We start from the raw sequence: 15,719 nt of genomic DNA on the forward strand, positions 1-15,719 counted from the left end.
AAAAAGTAAGATCATTTTACAGTAACTGAAGAAGCCGGCATCCCAGCTAGTTAAAATAAGTCAGTCAGTTATATAAGTAACAGCAGCAGGGTTAATTGCAAGCATATGTGGTTAGTGAATTAGTATATATTCGGTACTTGTTTTCTAGCACGGCGCCAGCGATAAAAATTGTATCCATCGGGACCTAAAAAATCGCGTTGATCGCATCGCATACAACCAAATCGCGATTGACGCGATTTTTACATTGGAACCAATGTAAAATGGTCCCTGAGACCCGATTTTACATTGGCCCTAATGTGAAATGCCCCACCGACCCCAATTTTCATTGTATCCCCACCCTGATGGGTGAAATGCCCCCCCATTGTTAACGCCACCCCACAATTAATGCCAACCCGAAGCTTGGTGAGCGCAGCGAGCCCGCGAGGGGCGGCAGTACGCTTTCTCCTACCTTTTCATACCCCCACTATCCACGTCGGCATGGAGTTGATTTCATATAGTGTGTAGAGCGCAGCGAGCTACCGAGCCCGAAGCGTGGCAAGCGGCGGCGGTACGCATCCTCCGACCTTTTCATACCTCCACTATCCACGTCGGCGTGGAGTTGATTTCATATAGCGTGGCGAGCACTCTCCACGCTTCGGGCTCGGTGGCTCGCTGCGCTCACCACACTATATAAAATCAACTCCACGTCGACGTGGATAGTGGGGGTATGAAAAGGTCGGAGGACGCTTAATTATGGGGGGCGTTAACGATGGGGGGGGGCATTTTACATACAAATTAGCCATCAGGGTGGGTATACAATCAAAAATCGGGTCCATTGGGCCATTTAACATTGTTCCCTATGTATAATCGGGTCCATCGCATTGGTCGCATTGTATGATCATTATAATGGCATACAATGGACCCGATTTTACATAGGAATTTAACATTGAATACAATGCATTCAATGTTAAATCGCATCGGTCGCATCGCATACCTTAAGTTAAGGCATGCGATGGACGGGATGGACACGATTTTTTAATTGTCAGGGAAAAGGCTAAAAATAGCCCTAAAATCGCGTTGGTCGCGTCCATCGCATACCTTAACTTAAGGTATGCGATGACCCACGACGGGCGCCGTGCTAGGAAACAAGTACCGTATATTCCTCCAATGTAACTGAATCAGTCGACAATTCGTCAATAGCTGCGGCTTGCCATGGGGCCATACATTGCCGCCTCCCTGTACTTTTTAATCATTGGCCGTTTGCTAGTTGACTGACAGGAACCCGGCATTTGAGGGTGGTAACCAGACATTTTCTGTGAGTGTCAAGGAAAATGCAGGTGTGCCCAGTGTTTGAGGGGAAGTCATGTGACATCAGCTCCGGCCCTGCTCACCCTGCTTTTATTACAGTCACTGAGTAAGTCCTGGGCTATGCACAGACTGTGCACAGTGGAAAAATAATTAGATGGTGAGCGACTTGCGAATGTATTTACAGCTATTAACAGGCCTGCAATATTTTTCGCAAGCTGTGCTAAGCAATTCACAGGCTTGCACGGAGAGGTATTTAACTCTTTCAGGAAATTAGCAGCCGTGCAAACAGGTCGAATTAGGCCCTTTTTCTCTTCAGATTTGTGCTTTTATTTTGTAACTTGCTCTAAAGTATTGGAATTGATGATTGATTACCATTGAGTATGGTTCTTTGGGGTTTATTCACTAAATAAACGTTAGGTGTATGCAGGTCAGAGATGCGTCATTTCTTAGCTTTGCTGAATCTATTCTGTTTTTAATCTTTCTTTTGTAAAGCCCTAACATCTAACTGTATGCCCAGTGCAGTATGATGCCAAACAGGTAATCACATAGATTTGTTGGATCTGTAACTTTAATTTAATGCTGTATGTGTTGTACAAGACAAATAATAAATCCAAGCAATCTGTACAGTTTTTTTTAAGTATTGAGAAATGTTTTCTATATGCTATATCTTTCCATGTATTTGCAATGAAAGATTTAACCTAACCCTGCATAACAAACCCAGTGTATGGAGGTACACAAGCAGTGTATGGTATTATGGTAGGTACACAAGCAGTGTATGGCATTATGGTAGGTACACAAGCAGTGTATGGCATTATGGTAGGTACACAAGCAGTGCATGGCAGTATGGGAGGTACACAAGCAGTGTATGGCATTATGGGAGGTACACAAGCAGTGTATGGCATTATGGTAGGTACACAAGCAGTGTATGGCATTATGGCAGGTACACAAGCAGTGTATGGCATTATGGGAGGTACACAAGCAGTGTATGGCATTATGGTAGGTACACAAGCAGTGTATGGCATTATGGTAGGTACACAAGCAGTGTATGGCATTATGGCAGGTACACAAGCAGTGTATGGCATTATGGCAAGTACACAAGCAGTGTATGGCATTATGGTAGGTACACAAGCAGTGTATGGCATTATGGTAGGTACACAAGCAGTGTATGGTATTATGGTAGGTACACAAGCAGTGTATGGCATTATGGGAGGTACACAAGCAGTCTATGGCATTATAGCAGGTACACAAGCAGTGTATGGCATTATGCTAGGTACACAAGCAGTGTATGGCATTATGGTAGGTACACAAGCAGTGTATGGCATTATGGTAGGTACACAAGCAGTGTATGGCATTATGGGAGGTACACAAGCAGTGTATGGCATTATGGGAGGTACACAAGCAGTGTATGGCATTATGGGAGGTACACAAGCAGTGTATGGCATTATGGTAGGTACACAAGCAGTGTATGGCATTATGGTAGGTACACAAGCAGTGTATGGCATTATCGTAGGTACACAAGCAGTGTATGGCATTATAGCAGGTACACAAGCAGTGTATGGCATTATGGTAGGTACACAAGCAGTGTATGGCATTATGGTAGGTACACAAGCAGTGTATGGCATTATGGTAGGTACACAAGCAGTGTATGGCATTATGGCAGGTACACAAGCAGTGTATGGCATTATGGCAAGTACACAAGCAGTGTATGGCATTATGGGAGGTACACAAGCAGTGTATGGCATTATAGCAGGTACACAAGCAGTGTATGGCATTATGGTAGGTACACAAGCAGTGTATGGCATTATGGTAGGTACACAAGCAGTTTATGGCATTATGGGAGGTACACAAGCAGTGTATGGCATTATGGGAGGTACACAAGCAGTGTATGGCATTATGGGAGGTACACAAGCAGTGTATGGCATTATGGGAGGTACACAAGCAGTGTATGACATTATGGGAGGTACACAAGCAGTGTATGGCATTATTGTAGGTACACAAGCAGTGTATGGCTTTATTGTAGGTACACAAGCAGTGTATGGCATTATGGCAGGTACACAAGCAGTGTATGGTATTATGGGAGGTACACAAGCAGTGTATGGCATTATGGTAGGTACACAAGCAGTTTATGGCATTATGGTAGGTACACAAGCAGTGTATGGCATTATGGGAGGTACACAAGCAGTGTATGGAATTATGGGAGGCACACAAGTATTTGTATGACATTATGGAAACAATTAGTGTTGTATTGTTTGTAAATAGATAGTAGCAGTAAATGCTTTAGCCATGGCTTGATATAAATGGTGATTATTGGTAACTCAAGAAGCAGCTTCCAAAGTCTATTATACCCCTTTTACACCAGAGTTTGGACCCGGGATATTGCCGCTCCAGTCCGGGGCAGGGCTTGGTGTAAATGGGGTGAAAAAAAATAACACGGGTACTGTTCCCCGGGAATCTGACCCGGCAAATGTTCAGGGTCGGACACGGGGCTTATCCGGGGCTCAGGGCAGTGTAAACGGCCATTATCCGGGTTATTTGGTGGGTAGAGGGGCGCAAAGACCTGATTGGAGCTTCTGCGGCTCTGGCAGATGATGTCATCAGCTGGAGACCCGCACAGGGCGCATGTAGCAGCGCAGCAGCAGCGTTAACGCGCTACCACGCTACAAGCACACTCCAGTCTCATCTGCTGCAGCACACACTGCCTGTGCAGTGTTAACCACTTTGGCTGACCCCAAGCCTGATCTGACACACTGCCTGTGCAGTGTTTTCCACTTTGGCTGACCCCAAGCCTGATCTGAGCCATCATGTCCAATACATCCAACTGGTCTGACAAGGAGGTACGTGAGCTCCTGCAAATCAGGGCAGATGAGGAGATTCGCCGCCAAATGACCGGCACCGTTCGGGATGCAGTGGTGTATCGCAATATTGCAGAATTGCTGGCATCCAGAGGTATTCATCGCTCCCAACAGCAGGTTGTAAATAAATTAAAATCTCTGCGGAAGTAGTTCTGCAAAGTGAATGACCAGAAGCGCAAGAAAAGTGGTGCAGCTAGGCCCGATTGGGTGCACTATGACCTGTGCTACAGTGCTTTTGGAAACACGGCACTCTGCAACCCTGTAGCCCTGTCCTCCTCCATAGCACCCCATTGCAGCCAGACGGACAACAGCCAGGACAGCCATGATGTACCGACTACCCAGGCTTCCCAGCTGTCCCCGCCAGTCTCAACGCCTTCTGAAGCCACGCAGATGTCAGCACACATGAGTCCGGCTTCACCGCTGCTGTTTGGTGATGATGGTGCAGCAGAGAATATAATGGATGCTTCCATGCAGTCTGACAGCGCCCAAGCAGCCACAGATGATGTTGTGGAAGAAAACAGTCAGACGACGCTCCCCAATCGAAGCACTCCATTACGTTCTAATTGTAAGTAGACATTCTATATATTTACACCCATTTCACATAGTAAAAACAACCAACGTGGGGTGAGGCCCAGTATCTGTTGCAGTATGTTGCTAGCATGCAGGTGGAAGAAGGCCACTAGCACATTTTGGCAAACAATACTGCTGTTTATTATATAACACTTAACATGGAAGTATAATGTTAATTTTTTTTTTAAATGACAGTGTACAGCGTTCCTGCCAAAAAGAAAAAGCTTAATCGGTCTGAAGTAGCGGCTAAAGCGATGACATCGGTGATAGTGGACCATCTACGCCAATTGGATACTGATGTCCAAGCAAAGGAGGATGCTCGCATGGACAAATATTTGGAAGCTGAGAGACAGAACCAGCAGGCATTTATGTCTCAATTGCTGGCAATGCAAGATAGGCAAATGTCCTTTTTAGAACGTACATTTGGCGTTTTTTTCACACAACCTGCACCACATCCCCACCACCCACCTAAGTACCCACCCATCCCATATGATCATTACAATAGAGGTGTCAGTTTCAATCCTGCCACATCTACTAACACCCAACCAAACCAGCTGACACCAGAATACAGAGGCCCCAATTATAACTTTGGCAATAGTGCTGCTAGTAGTGACCCGTCAATCCTAGAGTCCCCAGAGTTTTCCGTGTACCGGAATTTGAGCTAAGTTTTCAACTTTTACTCTTAAAATATTGTTCCAAAATGTTGCACTTTACTTCTTTTTCAAATCTTTCAAAAGGTTGCACTGATGTTTTTATACTCTTTAGAAAGGTTGCACTTTATTGCTTAATATTTGTGTGATTCTCTATAGGAGCAGTCACCATACAGTTCTATTTTATAATGTGTCCTATGACGTTAAACTGTATGGGCACAAAGTTTTACAATTGTTCTCTATTCCCAGTTGGACTCTCATATCTTGGTCTTTCATTATGAATAACATCTATAAACAAGATGTGAAATGTATGTACAGTTTGATGCATATTTTCATTATAAAGCAAACAACTGGAAGATTTCTGTCTGATTTTTATTTTAAATCATTGAATCATTAAATCATCTTTGCTGCAATGCTGGGAGCAGAACCCACCCCCTCCCTTTTCCCTTTCTTGTGACCTTATCTCAAACAGCCCAAAGGTCCATTTTTAATGACACCAGCAAGGAAAGACAGGGCTGATCCGTTTTCAGTGTGAAAGGGCCTTACCCGGGAATAACCCGGATTGAAGTGCAGTGTAAATGGGGTCTGAGGCAGGGCATGCCCTGGCAATATCCCGTGTTCGATTTCCCGGGTCCGATCCGGTATTCTGGTGTAAAAGTGGTATTAGACAAGAAAGGTAGCTTAAGGCCACATAGGTCTGATGCTACATAAGTGAGCTGTTTTGGGAGTAAAAGACTGTATAGATTATTGCAGTTTGTAGACAGCTGTATAAATGTGTCTTTCTTGTCTATAGGAATTGTGGGAGTTAGGAGGTTTTACACTTCGGAGGTGCTATGGGGCCTTGACAGGCTAAATACCAGAAGCTGATTAGTTGGAACATTATCTCTTTCCAAAATGTAACTCATTTTCTCCACTAATACAACTGTTGCTAATAGCATCTATCTACTACTAACTAATTTAAGGGGTGTCAGCTGCTTTGAACTTCCCCTCCTTACTCAATTATGCAAATGGAGGTTATGGACAACCCCTTTTACCTCCTCAAATCAGTACTTGATTAACAATTAATTTAATATCCCACTCACATATTCCTACAGTTGGGCCATTCAGCAGGCAACCATTGCTCTGGTTCTCTGAATAGATGCTCATGTACAGAATATAGGGGCAGATGTATGATGTGTCGTTATGGGGGAGAAAGGGTATCAGCGCACGTTATGTGCACTGATACCGCTTCTCCCCCATGTATGATGCGGCCGGGATGCGATAATGGACAGGGGCGCTATGCGCCCCTGTCCATATCGGCGCTGCTATCAAAATGATAGCAGGCCGAATGTATGAACGGTCAGCATCGCTGACCGTTCCGCACGAAGCCGGTTTTGGCTTCGCCAGCATCAGGCTGGCGAAGCCCTATCTAAACAGCAGGGACAGCGCTGTCCCTGCTGTTAGGTCTGGGCTGCGCTGGGGATCTCGCGTGAACAGCGAGATCCCGCGCATGCCCAGTGCGGCCGGCCGGGGGACAGGAGATAGCGCATCAGTATTAACTGATGCGCTATCTCCAGAAAGGGACATCGCCGAAGGGGGGAGTTAACGCTCCCCCGCTTCGGCAGACAAGATGTTAATACATCTTGTCGATGTCCCTTCCTGCTTCGCCTCGCTATTGAGGCGAAGCAGGAAGTATCATAGCGGCGCGATAAGCGCTGCTATGATACATCTGCCCCATTGGCCCTTATTCTGATTGAGTCGGACGGCTGCGTGTGCGGCCGGCCGGTCGATGTTTTGCATCTGCGCATGTGGGCACCCCTTGCACGTCTGACCATGGCGTGAATTCCCTGCGGAAAACGATCGTATGGAACCATCCGAGCAGGGGGTGGAGAGGGGCGTGTAGGGCTGTTTGGGCTAATTACAATATGCGTACGCCCCGCGTTTCATGGGTATTCCCATGAAAATGCTGGGTGGGCATATGGAAATGTGGCCCTGATGAACGTTTGGGGGCGCGGACAGCTGACATAGCCGGATGTCAGCTGCCCACCCATATCCTTGCCTTCGCACGGACAACTGTCCGAGTGGTCTGGAGCACTCGTGGCTGCCTGACTGCTCGGTCCATCATCCGATGGCTGGCAACCATCGGAGGATGGGGGAGGTTCCCATAGCCAGTGAGTGGGTGTTCACATGAAACATCCACTCGCGGCCCATTTGCTTAGCGTCCTACAGCATTCGGACGTCGTGAGCGATCCGTACAATAGGCGGGGTCAAGAACACTCGCTGCCCGTCCGAACTACGCAACCGTCCGATTGAATCAGAATAAGGCCCTTTGTTCGCACTTCTATAAATGACAACATAGCACCAGAATACACACTACATTTTTCTGACCGCTCAACGCATTCTCTGTCTGAGAGTTCCACATCTATTGGAACTTGAACCCTGTGAGATTGGCATACATGCCAATCATGCTATTTGTTGCCTATATAGGTAGAAGTAAATAGAATTACTTAGGTATATGTGATATAATTTGCCATTTCATTTGCTATTTGGGAATTTTTCAAAAACTGCAATTGTTTTTATTAAAATCCTTTGTTTTATGTTTATACTACAAGTATTCCCTGAAAATATACTGGGTAATGATAATGAATGACATGCTTATCACAGGGTAAATACATTGAAAACCATGACAGGAGTAAATTAGGTGAATAGTGCTTTTTGGTGTATTTTTGTGCCATAAATTATTTTTTGAACCTGTGTATTATTTGCTAAGCTTTTGTTTCAGTAATAATAAAGTATTACCTGGACTGAAGCTAAATATAGGACGAACATATACAGCATGTGAAGTTGCATGTAATGCACCAAACCACTGCTGTTTTATATAGCTTTGCATCAGACATTATACATGCAAACAGCAAGATTAATCTGTATAGAGGTATAACTAGCTCATTTTGCCCATGCTCGCAGTGGTACTCTGTTTTGTGTGTGTCAGATTGGCCAGCGCTTGCATGTGGAGATGGCCCAAAAGTTCCTTTTGTCTGTCTCCTTTTGTAAAGAGTTGTGTGGAATTTTAACTACCTACTGAGGTGGGAGAGGCTGATCTTATTTCAGATCAGGACCAAGGTGGAACTTTTGACAGATTGGACAGGTAAAGGGAAGACACTCCGCCCTCTCCATGCCTGAACCCAAGGTGTATATATAAACAGAGCTTTAAATAAATGATGTGACAGAGAGAGGGAGAGAAACTTCATTATTGCTGGTGTCGTCTTGCATGATTTGTACCTACTTGGGGCCAGTCAGGGGGGTGTTCAGAGAATCCTTGAGCCTAAAAAGAGGACAGCATCTCTGATTAACCCTACTGCCAAGATGTTGTACCTGGAAAACAATGCCCAGGCGCAATATAGTGAGGTAAAGTATAGTCCCTACAATATTCATCTTTTTTTAACACATGTGAATACCATTGTAGGGTACTGTAATATATATATATATATATATATATATATATATATATATATACATATATATATATATATATATAGATAGATAGATAGATAGATAGATAGATATCTATCCTATCTATCTATATATATATATATATCTGTCTTGTGTTAGTGATATATACCTACCTGCATACAAACTGTGTATATACAATTGTAGTTTTAAAGTATAGAACTAGAACAATGATATGCAAATGATCTTGTCAACCTATATGGCTTGATGAAACGTTTTCCTAGGTGATTTGTCTAATATCAGATCATTTGAATAAACCATTTCTATAGTGCTCTTTTGCAAATACACATGTTATAATCTTCAGTTACTTTGCATTTGCTTCTAGTTGAATACTTCATACAAAGAGTAACTTGGCCATATCCAAATACATCTTGCAAGACTGATGTGACATTCCTCAGTGCGACAGTAAAAGGCAGCTGCAGCTTTCTCATTTGAATGGCCAGGATTATATGGCATTGTGCAACAAGGCAAAATGTGAAGTGTTAAGATTATATACTAGGTACAGTAGTTAGAGGAATTGTGCAGCTATTGTTACATGTGAAATGCTCTCCCTTTTTTAGTACATATGGTCTGATTTTAAGATTTCAAAAGGCTTTGAGTAGTATTTTATTGCACTGGAAACTGTCCAAAGATTTGTGTGTCAATTGTTGGCGGTGACATTATTTGTTCTATAAGCAGGTGGAAGCAGAGTGGTTGTTCACACTGATCTAAGAAGGTTTGATTTATCTTATAATGAGATTTTAAATACCAACAGATTATTTACCTTTTGTCTTTTGCAATGTTAACCACCAACAATTCACAGTTCTCCATATCCACATTTTGGAATAGAGCAAATCTCTTAAATTAACTTGATACCTATTTGAAATAATAGTTGACAGTCTTTTTCATAATGGCGGGCTCATTTCCAGAATGGGAATGTGTTATGATCTACCGAAAATCTCCATTTAGGGTAAGATAGTCTATTGTGTTCATGATTTCTCAATACAGCTAGCAGCATTCATCAACAGTATGAAATTCAGCTCTGTGTATTCCAATTATTATGTTTAAGGAAGTCGTCCACCAAGAAACTCATTAGTTTCTTTACTTTAGTACAAGATACACTTTCATAGAAGCTGCAGGCATCAACTTCTAAAAGCCAAGATTTCACCTCTGACTCATTATTGTGCAAAACCGGAGCAATAGCCTCATGCACTAAACAGAGAATGGCACTTTATAGAGGAAAACAGATTATTATAAACAGTTGTCAAAGTATAATCTTTATGCTGCAAGTTTGATGTTATGTTAGTCAAAAACTTTGGGTACGTTAATATTTATTGTGTCTAATTCTCCCGTGCTGTTGAGACAAAGTTCTTCATAAATGCAATGAAAGATTTAGCAAATTATTAATTGATTATTTAGGATTAATTTGCCTTTACCGCAATGTCCAAAAGATAAGTTGTGTTTAAAAGGATATTCCAATGCACTTTAAAATAAAAAACATATACCTAGAACCAGGTTTTCTTTCTGATAACAAACTACAACACTCTCTTTTTAATAACTGGTACATCACACTGCTTTTTGAATACTTCAAACACAAATGTTGTAGTCTGATGTAAAAGTCTTCATAAGTGAGTGGTTTGATTAGAATCACGAGTTGTATTCTTGCAAATGGGTGTTGTCAGTGGTTCAATTTTAAAAGGTGAGAGGAAGCAAAGGATAAGACTGGGAGATTAAGGTGCTAATAGTGTCCAGTGGATTTAGGAGGAATGGAATTTCAACTTGTCAAGTTTTCTTCCGCCCCCATACTGGTTACAACCTCATAGCCCTAGATAAAATGGCAGAAATTGCAATTCAAACATACCCCTATGCATTCTAGGCTGCCCCCATGTGGGTGATTATGTTGTTATTTCACTGTTCAAAAGAAGCATCCTGATCTAAATAAAGCATTGAATTGTTGCTATAATGAACTAGGATCGAAAGTCAGAGCAGAATTGGTCAAAGTATAAGCAGGAGTTGGAAATGCTTTGTTTTATCATTATCCATGCAAGTGATATAAGACAATGTATATTTTAAAGAACGTGCAGTGTTGCAGCCTAAACATTTAACTTGGGCCTTAAATGCATACAGTTGCTAAAACCTCTAAAAATGTGCCTTATATTATCTGATAATAATAAAAAAGTATAGTTTAACGTGTAATTATACTGTACTTACCAGTTACAGAAAAACGTAGCAATAGCCATTTTATCATTTTATTTTATTAAGAAGTATGTTCTGAAGATAGAACAAACTAGGGAATGAGCATTTTTGTTCCAAATAAATGTTAGATTTAGTGTTTCGTCACTTGAATCCAGACTTCCCAGCACCTTCGCAGAGCACTTTGGACAGTAATGGATAGTATTTTTATTTACCCAATTCTATTTGCTAATTAGCTTCTTGCTTTTATTATCCTATGGCCATTTTAAACACCAACATGCTTTATCCACACCCATATACATGGGACTACCTTCCCAACTATCACTATTTCTAAGGACACCACCAGATTCAAAGCAAATGACATACTTAATATTCATAATTATCTAAAATAATAACACTACAAGCAAGAGGGACCAAACGTTCAGAGGTAGAATACTGAAATAATAGCTGGTTACTGGTTGTGATTAATGACATTTGCATTGTACAAAGATATGACATGGGTCTCTTTGGACTTTATTAATATTGGGATGATGGGCAGATCACGTCTGTCACATTCTGTCATTTCTTCAATCACTTCTGCATTAAGATGGTCTTGATCACGTAACCAGCTAATGTTGAAGTGTGTTGAAGCACATCCTGGTGGGAGCTATACATGTGGGTGGGTGTCTATGGGTGAATTGAAATGCTGCTTTCAAAGTGCTTCCTTCTTATTATCTGACTAGTTATGGGAAACTCTTGTGAGACCAGACTGCAGGTGGGAAGATGTGGAGTAACCTTTCATCTCCATTCTCCCCTTTCTCATGCACACTGTTTGCTCATGATGCTTCATTGCAATGGGATAACTGTCCTAGACATTGGCACATTTGTAATTTTAAACAAGTGTCTTTGCATTTATTCTATTCAGGTCTCTGCTTTGGTTTTAATGCCCCATGTTTTATTAAGCAAATTGGAGGACTTTACTTTTGTTTCACTGCATATGACTATATGTAATCTGTAAATAATAAAATAGGAATGAAGAACTAGAAAACATTTACTTGTGAAATAATATTAAAAGACAATGGGCCAGATGCACTAAGTTTCAAAAGTGATAAAATGGAGAGTGATAAACAGCCAGCCAATCAGCTCCTACCTGCCATGTCACAGACTGTGTTTGAAAAATGTGAGGTAGGAGCTGATTGGTTAGTTGTTTATCACTCTCCATTTGATCACGTTTGAAGTTTAGTGCATCTGTCCCAATAAGTTTATTGATCATCCATGGGGACTGGTTGTGAATACGATCTGCTCCTAAACATGTCATTGGCCATGTTTATGTGATGAGTGATGACAACAGCATAACAGGGATTCATACTTTTCTAAAGGAAACCTCTCATTCTAATGTTTGTGAAATGTAAACTTTCAGTTGTGCCCTGCAGGTAGTTTTCTATGACATGGAATGTGCTAGAGAGAGTCTAGTCGTTGCCCTATAAATTCCAGCCCTAAGGGTAGTGAAAGGGGCAACAGACATTACCCACCATGGAAAACAACGTCATGTTAGGTTATATACATAAATTAATCTGGTGATGTTTCCATAGCCGGTACTGGAGTATAAAGAAATGCTTCAAAATACTGACGTTGCCAGTAGCAACCAATCACATCCTGTCTATCATTTTCTAGAACGCAGTAGAACATTTTTAGCTAGAATATAATTTGTTCCTATGGGGAACACTGCCACTTTCACTGTCTTTAGTAAATCTACCACTCCGAGTGCAACACACACCTCAAGTGTACATGTGTATTGGCTCTCAAACATGACATCATCTCACTTGCTCTTAACACGAGTTACAATTAAGTGTCATGTTCGTGTGCAAGGACATGCATTTTTAATATACTACATCATATACACTTTTAAAGCTGGAGCCTATAATTGCCACATCCACCTTTCTTCAGTGAGTGCTCCATGATTTTCTGTGCATATTTAGGCTCTTAATTCAAAATGCTTCAAAAAAGCTAAAAGACCTCAAAAAGCAAAAAGACCTCAAGCATCATACTTGCCTACTCTCCTGGAACCCGAAAGAGAAGGTGGATCTCCCACAGCCCAACCACTTCCTAGTGAAGCGGACAGGATGAGGAGATAATCTGGGAAATCAATGCCCCCTGTAGAGAGGTTGAGACTGAATGAAACAATTGCGTAGTTTAGCCCCTCCATTCTGACCCACAAATCGTTGCATTTTACCATGATTGGGGGTGGGATCTAATGATGTAACAGACTGGCCACACCTGTTAAGTGGCCAGCGCCTTCTTTCTGTGAGCAGATATGAAAGGTTGGCAAGTATGACATGCATCCAAATTTCTTGGACTGCACCTCTGAAGTATAACACCTAGTTCCCCGACATCATTTTATGTTGTTTATCTATCTGCATAGACCTAATTAAAGGGAACCTATATTAAAGCCGGGAGAGAGATAGAGTAGCAACCATACAGCTTGTAATTTTATTTTTTCAAACACGCCCCCTAACATGATAGGAGCTGATTGGTTGGCACTTTATCCCTCTAAACTTTATGACTCTTTAAGCTTTGATACACCTCCCCCTAATCAGTAATTTTATACAATTGCAGATATTATTTTTTTGTTAAATAATTGCTCTAGGGTTTCGATTTGGCAAAACCTATTTCCTACACAAGCAATGCATGGTGCGCTGTATATTTATTGCACATGCTGATATGCAAATTGATTCACTCTATCCTCACAGTATGACCCTTCCAGCAGGCTAAGAGTTAGTGAGACCTAGACATTTGTTTATTCTGTCATGAGATCTTTGCTCTTGAATTTGTTCAGGTTTTCACCTGGTTCAGACTTTGGGTTCTACACTTCCTGCTCCTAATACTTCTGTCTGTCTTGTTGACATTTCTTTTGTTAACTGAGCAATGTGAGAGCGTCTGATGCTGGCCTTCTCTAAACTGGGTATCACACTTGTCTGGAATATAGATGTGTCACCTAGCCTGCTACAAACCTTCTGAAACTCAATATCTAGGATTCCTGGACTCTGCTGACTTTCAAGTCTAAGCTGAAGAATGTGAAAGTGCAATGTTAGGAAGCTGCACAAGTATAGAGTTATATTTCATGGCTCTTATCTGGAGTCTTTGCTTGGCAATCCCCTTTTAAGCATCCATAGTTTTTATTATTTGTTTGTATTCAAGTGTGATAAAGGGAAAGATACAATTCTTTCATCTCCACCTAAGATGACAACCCTGCAATACCTAACTAACGAAAGGAACATTTTAAACCCTATGACCTACTAATTAGTTGTATTAGCAATAATGCATGGGCAAGTGCTGTTTAGAACCACAATAGAGAAATTTTGAAAATCCTTAATCATCTCTCCTTACATTGGGGCACTGATTCATTTCCCATTAAGCAATACCTGTTCCTCTTACTCACCTTCTTAGAGGCAAAATGACTTGCCAAGAGCAGGAACATACAATGACACTTCCATTGAGATATACTTTGTTATATTACTGTGATTGCCACATGATTTCTATTGACAGATTTGTGACGTATAGCAATATGCTTTTTAATTATATCCTGGAAATCCCAACCTGCCACCGTAGAGCAAACAATGGGCCTTATTCTAGTTCACTCTTTCTGACAAATTCCTTCTTAGATGGACAAAATCATGTGCACTGCAGGGGGGAAGATGTAACTTGTGCAGAGGGAATAAGATTTGGGTGGGGTTTTACTTTAAAGTGAGATCTATATTGCAGTATAAAAATAAAGCAGCCAGTATTTACCCTGCACAGAAACTAAATAACTCGCTCAAATCTAATTCTCTCTGTACATTTTACATATGCCCCCCTGCAGTGCACATAGTTTTGTCCATCTAAGAAGGATTTTGTCAGAAAGAGTGAACTAGAATAAGGCCCTATGTGACATTGTGTAGCTGCATGAGTTGAGCACCGATAGTGTTTTTCTTTACCCAAAATATAAAAAGATCAACATTCTTGATAAGTTTCAGGCAATAGGCGCATTGGATGAAACTAAAGCTCCAATAATGTTGCTAATGTATATAAAATAATTATTATTGGCTGTATATATATATATATATATATATATATAGATATATATATCTATCTATATATATATATATATATATATATATATATATGACTGATATATTACTGATAATGTGGTGTGAGCATGACTACTTTTACTGTAGTCCCTGTTTTCAGCAGTTTTCATCATCTTGCAACCTAATTAACATCGTGGAGTTTAGCTGCAATCCAGCCACTCAGCCGATGGGCAGAGTCGACAAATTTTAGATTTACATAGTTTTAAAGATGCATTACCACCTACAGAAATGTTTTACTAACATGCTCCTCCCCCTGGACAGAGTCGGGAATTCTGCATGCAGCCATTTTTTCCTGCCTACCTCTATTCTTCTTACAATCTCAACAAAAACATCAGATATGGGGGGCTATGAATAGAAGACTAATCACAAGTCACAATCTCTTTGTTGGTCTTCCCACTCACATCCAACTTTTGTAACTGGAAGAAATCTGCTTAATTGGGAACAGTCTGTTCCAGGACAAATTTGTATTCCCACAATATTGGTCCTCTCATGCACTTTACATCACAGTTGGGCAGATTTGACATTTGCACCTAATCTGTGCTTTCAAGATCATTCATATAATTGGGAGTGTCCCTTTTGTGCTTTAAAACCCTGAT

The 15,719-nt window shown here is 41.3% G+C and overlaps 2 protein-coding genes across 2 annotated transcripts in view; both read left to right on the forward strand.

Annotated features, from left to right (window-relative positions):
- The window catches only part of TP63 (tumor protein p63), a 113,643-nt gene that overhangs the window by 43,924 nt on the left and 54,000 nt on the right, over positions 1-15,719 (forward strand). The gene's annotated exons all lie outside the window — the stretch shown is intronic.
- Positions 4,299-5,412, forward strand: LOC146062662 (uncharacterized). Its single transcript, XM_083174731.1, has 2 exons — positions 4,299-4,704; positions 4,905-5,412. The coding sequence occupies exons 1-2, from the start codon at positions 4,530-4,532 to the stop codon at positions 5,372-5,374; spliced, it is 645 nt and encodes a 214-aa protein (XP_083030857.1). The 5' UTR covers positions 4,299-4,529; the 3' UTR covers positions 5,375-5,412.

The sequence above is a fragment of the Crinia signifera genome, chromosome 3 (assembly GCF_055691185.1).
Source record: "Crinia signifera chromosome 3, ASM5569118v1, whole genome shotgun sequence".
Classification (NCBI taxonomy): domain Eukaryota; kingdom Metazoa; phylum Chordata; class Amphibia; order Anura; family Myobatrachidae; genus Crinia; species Crinia signifera.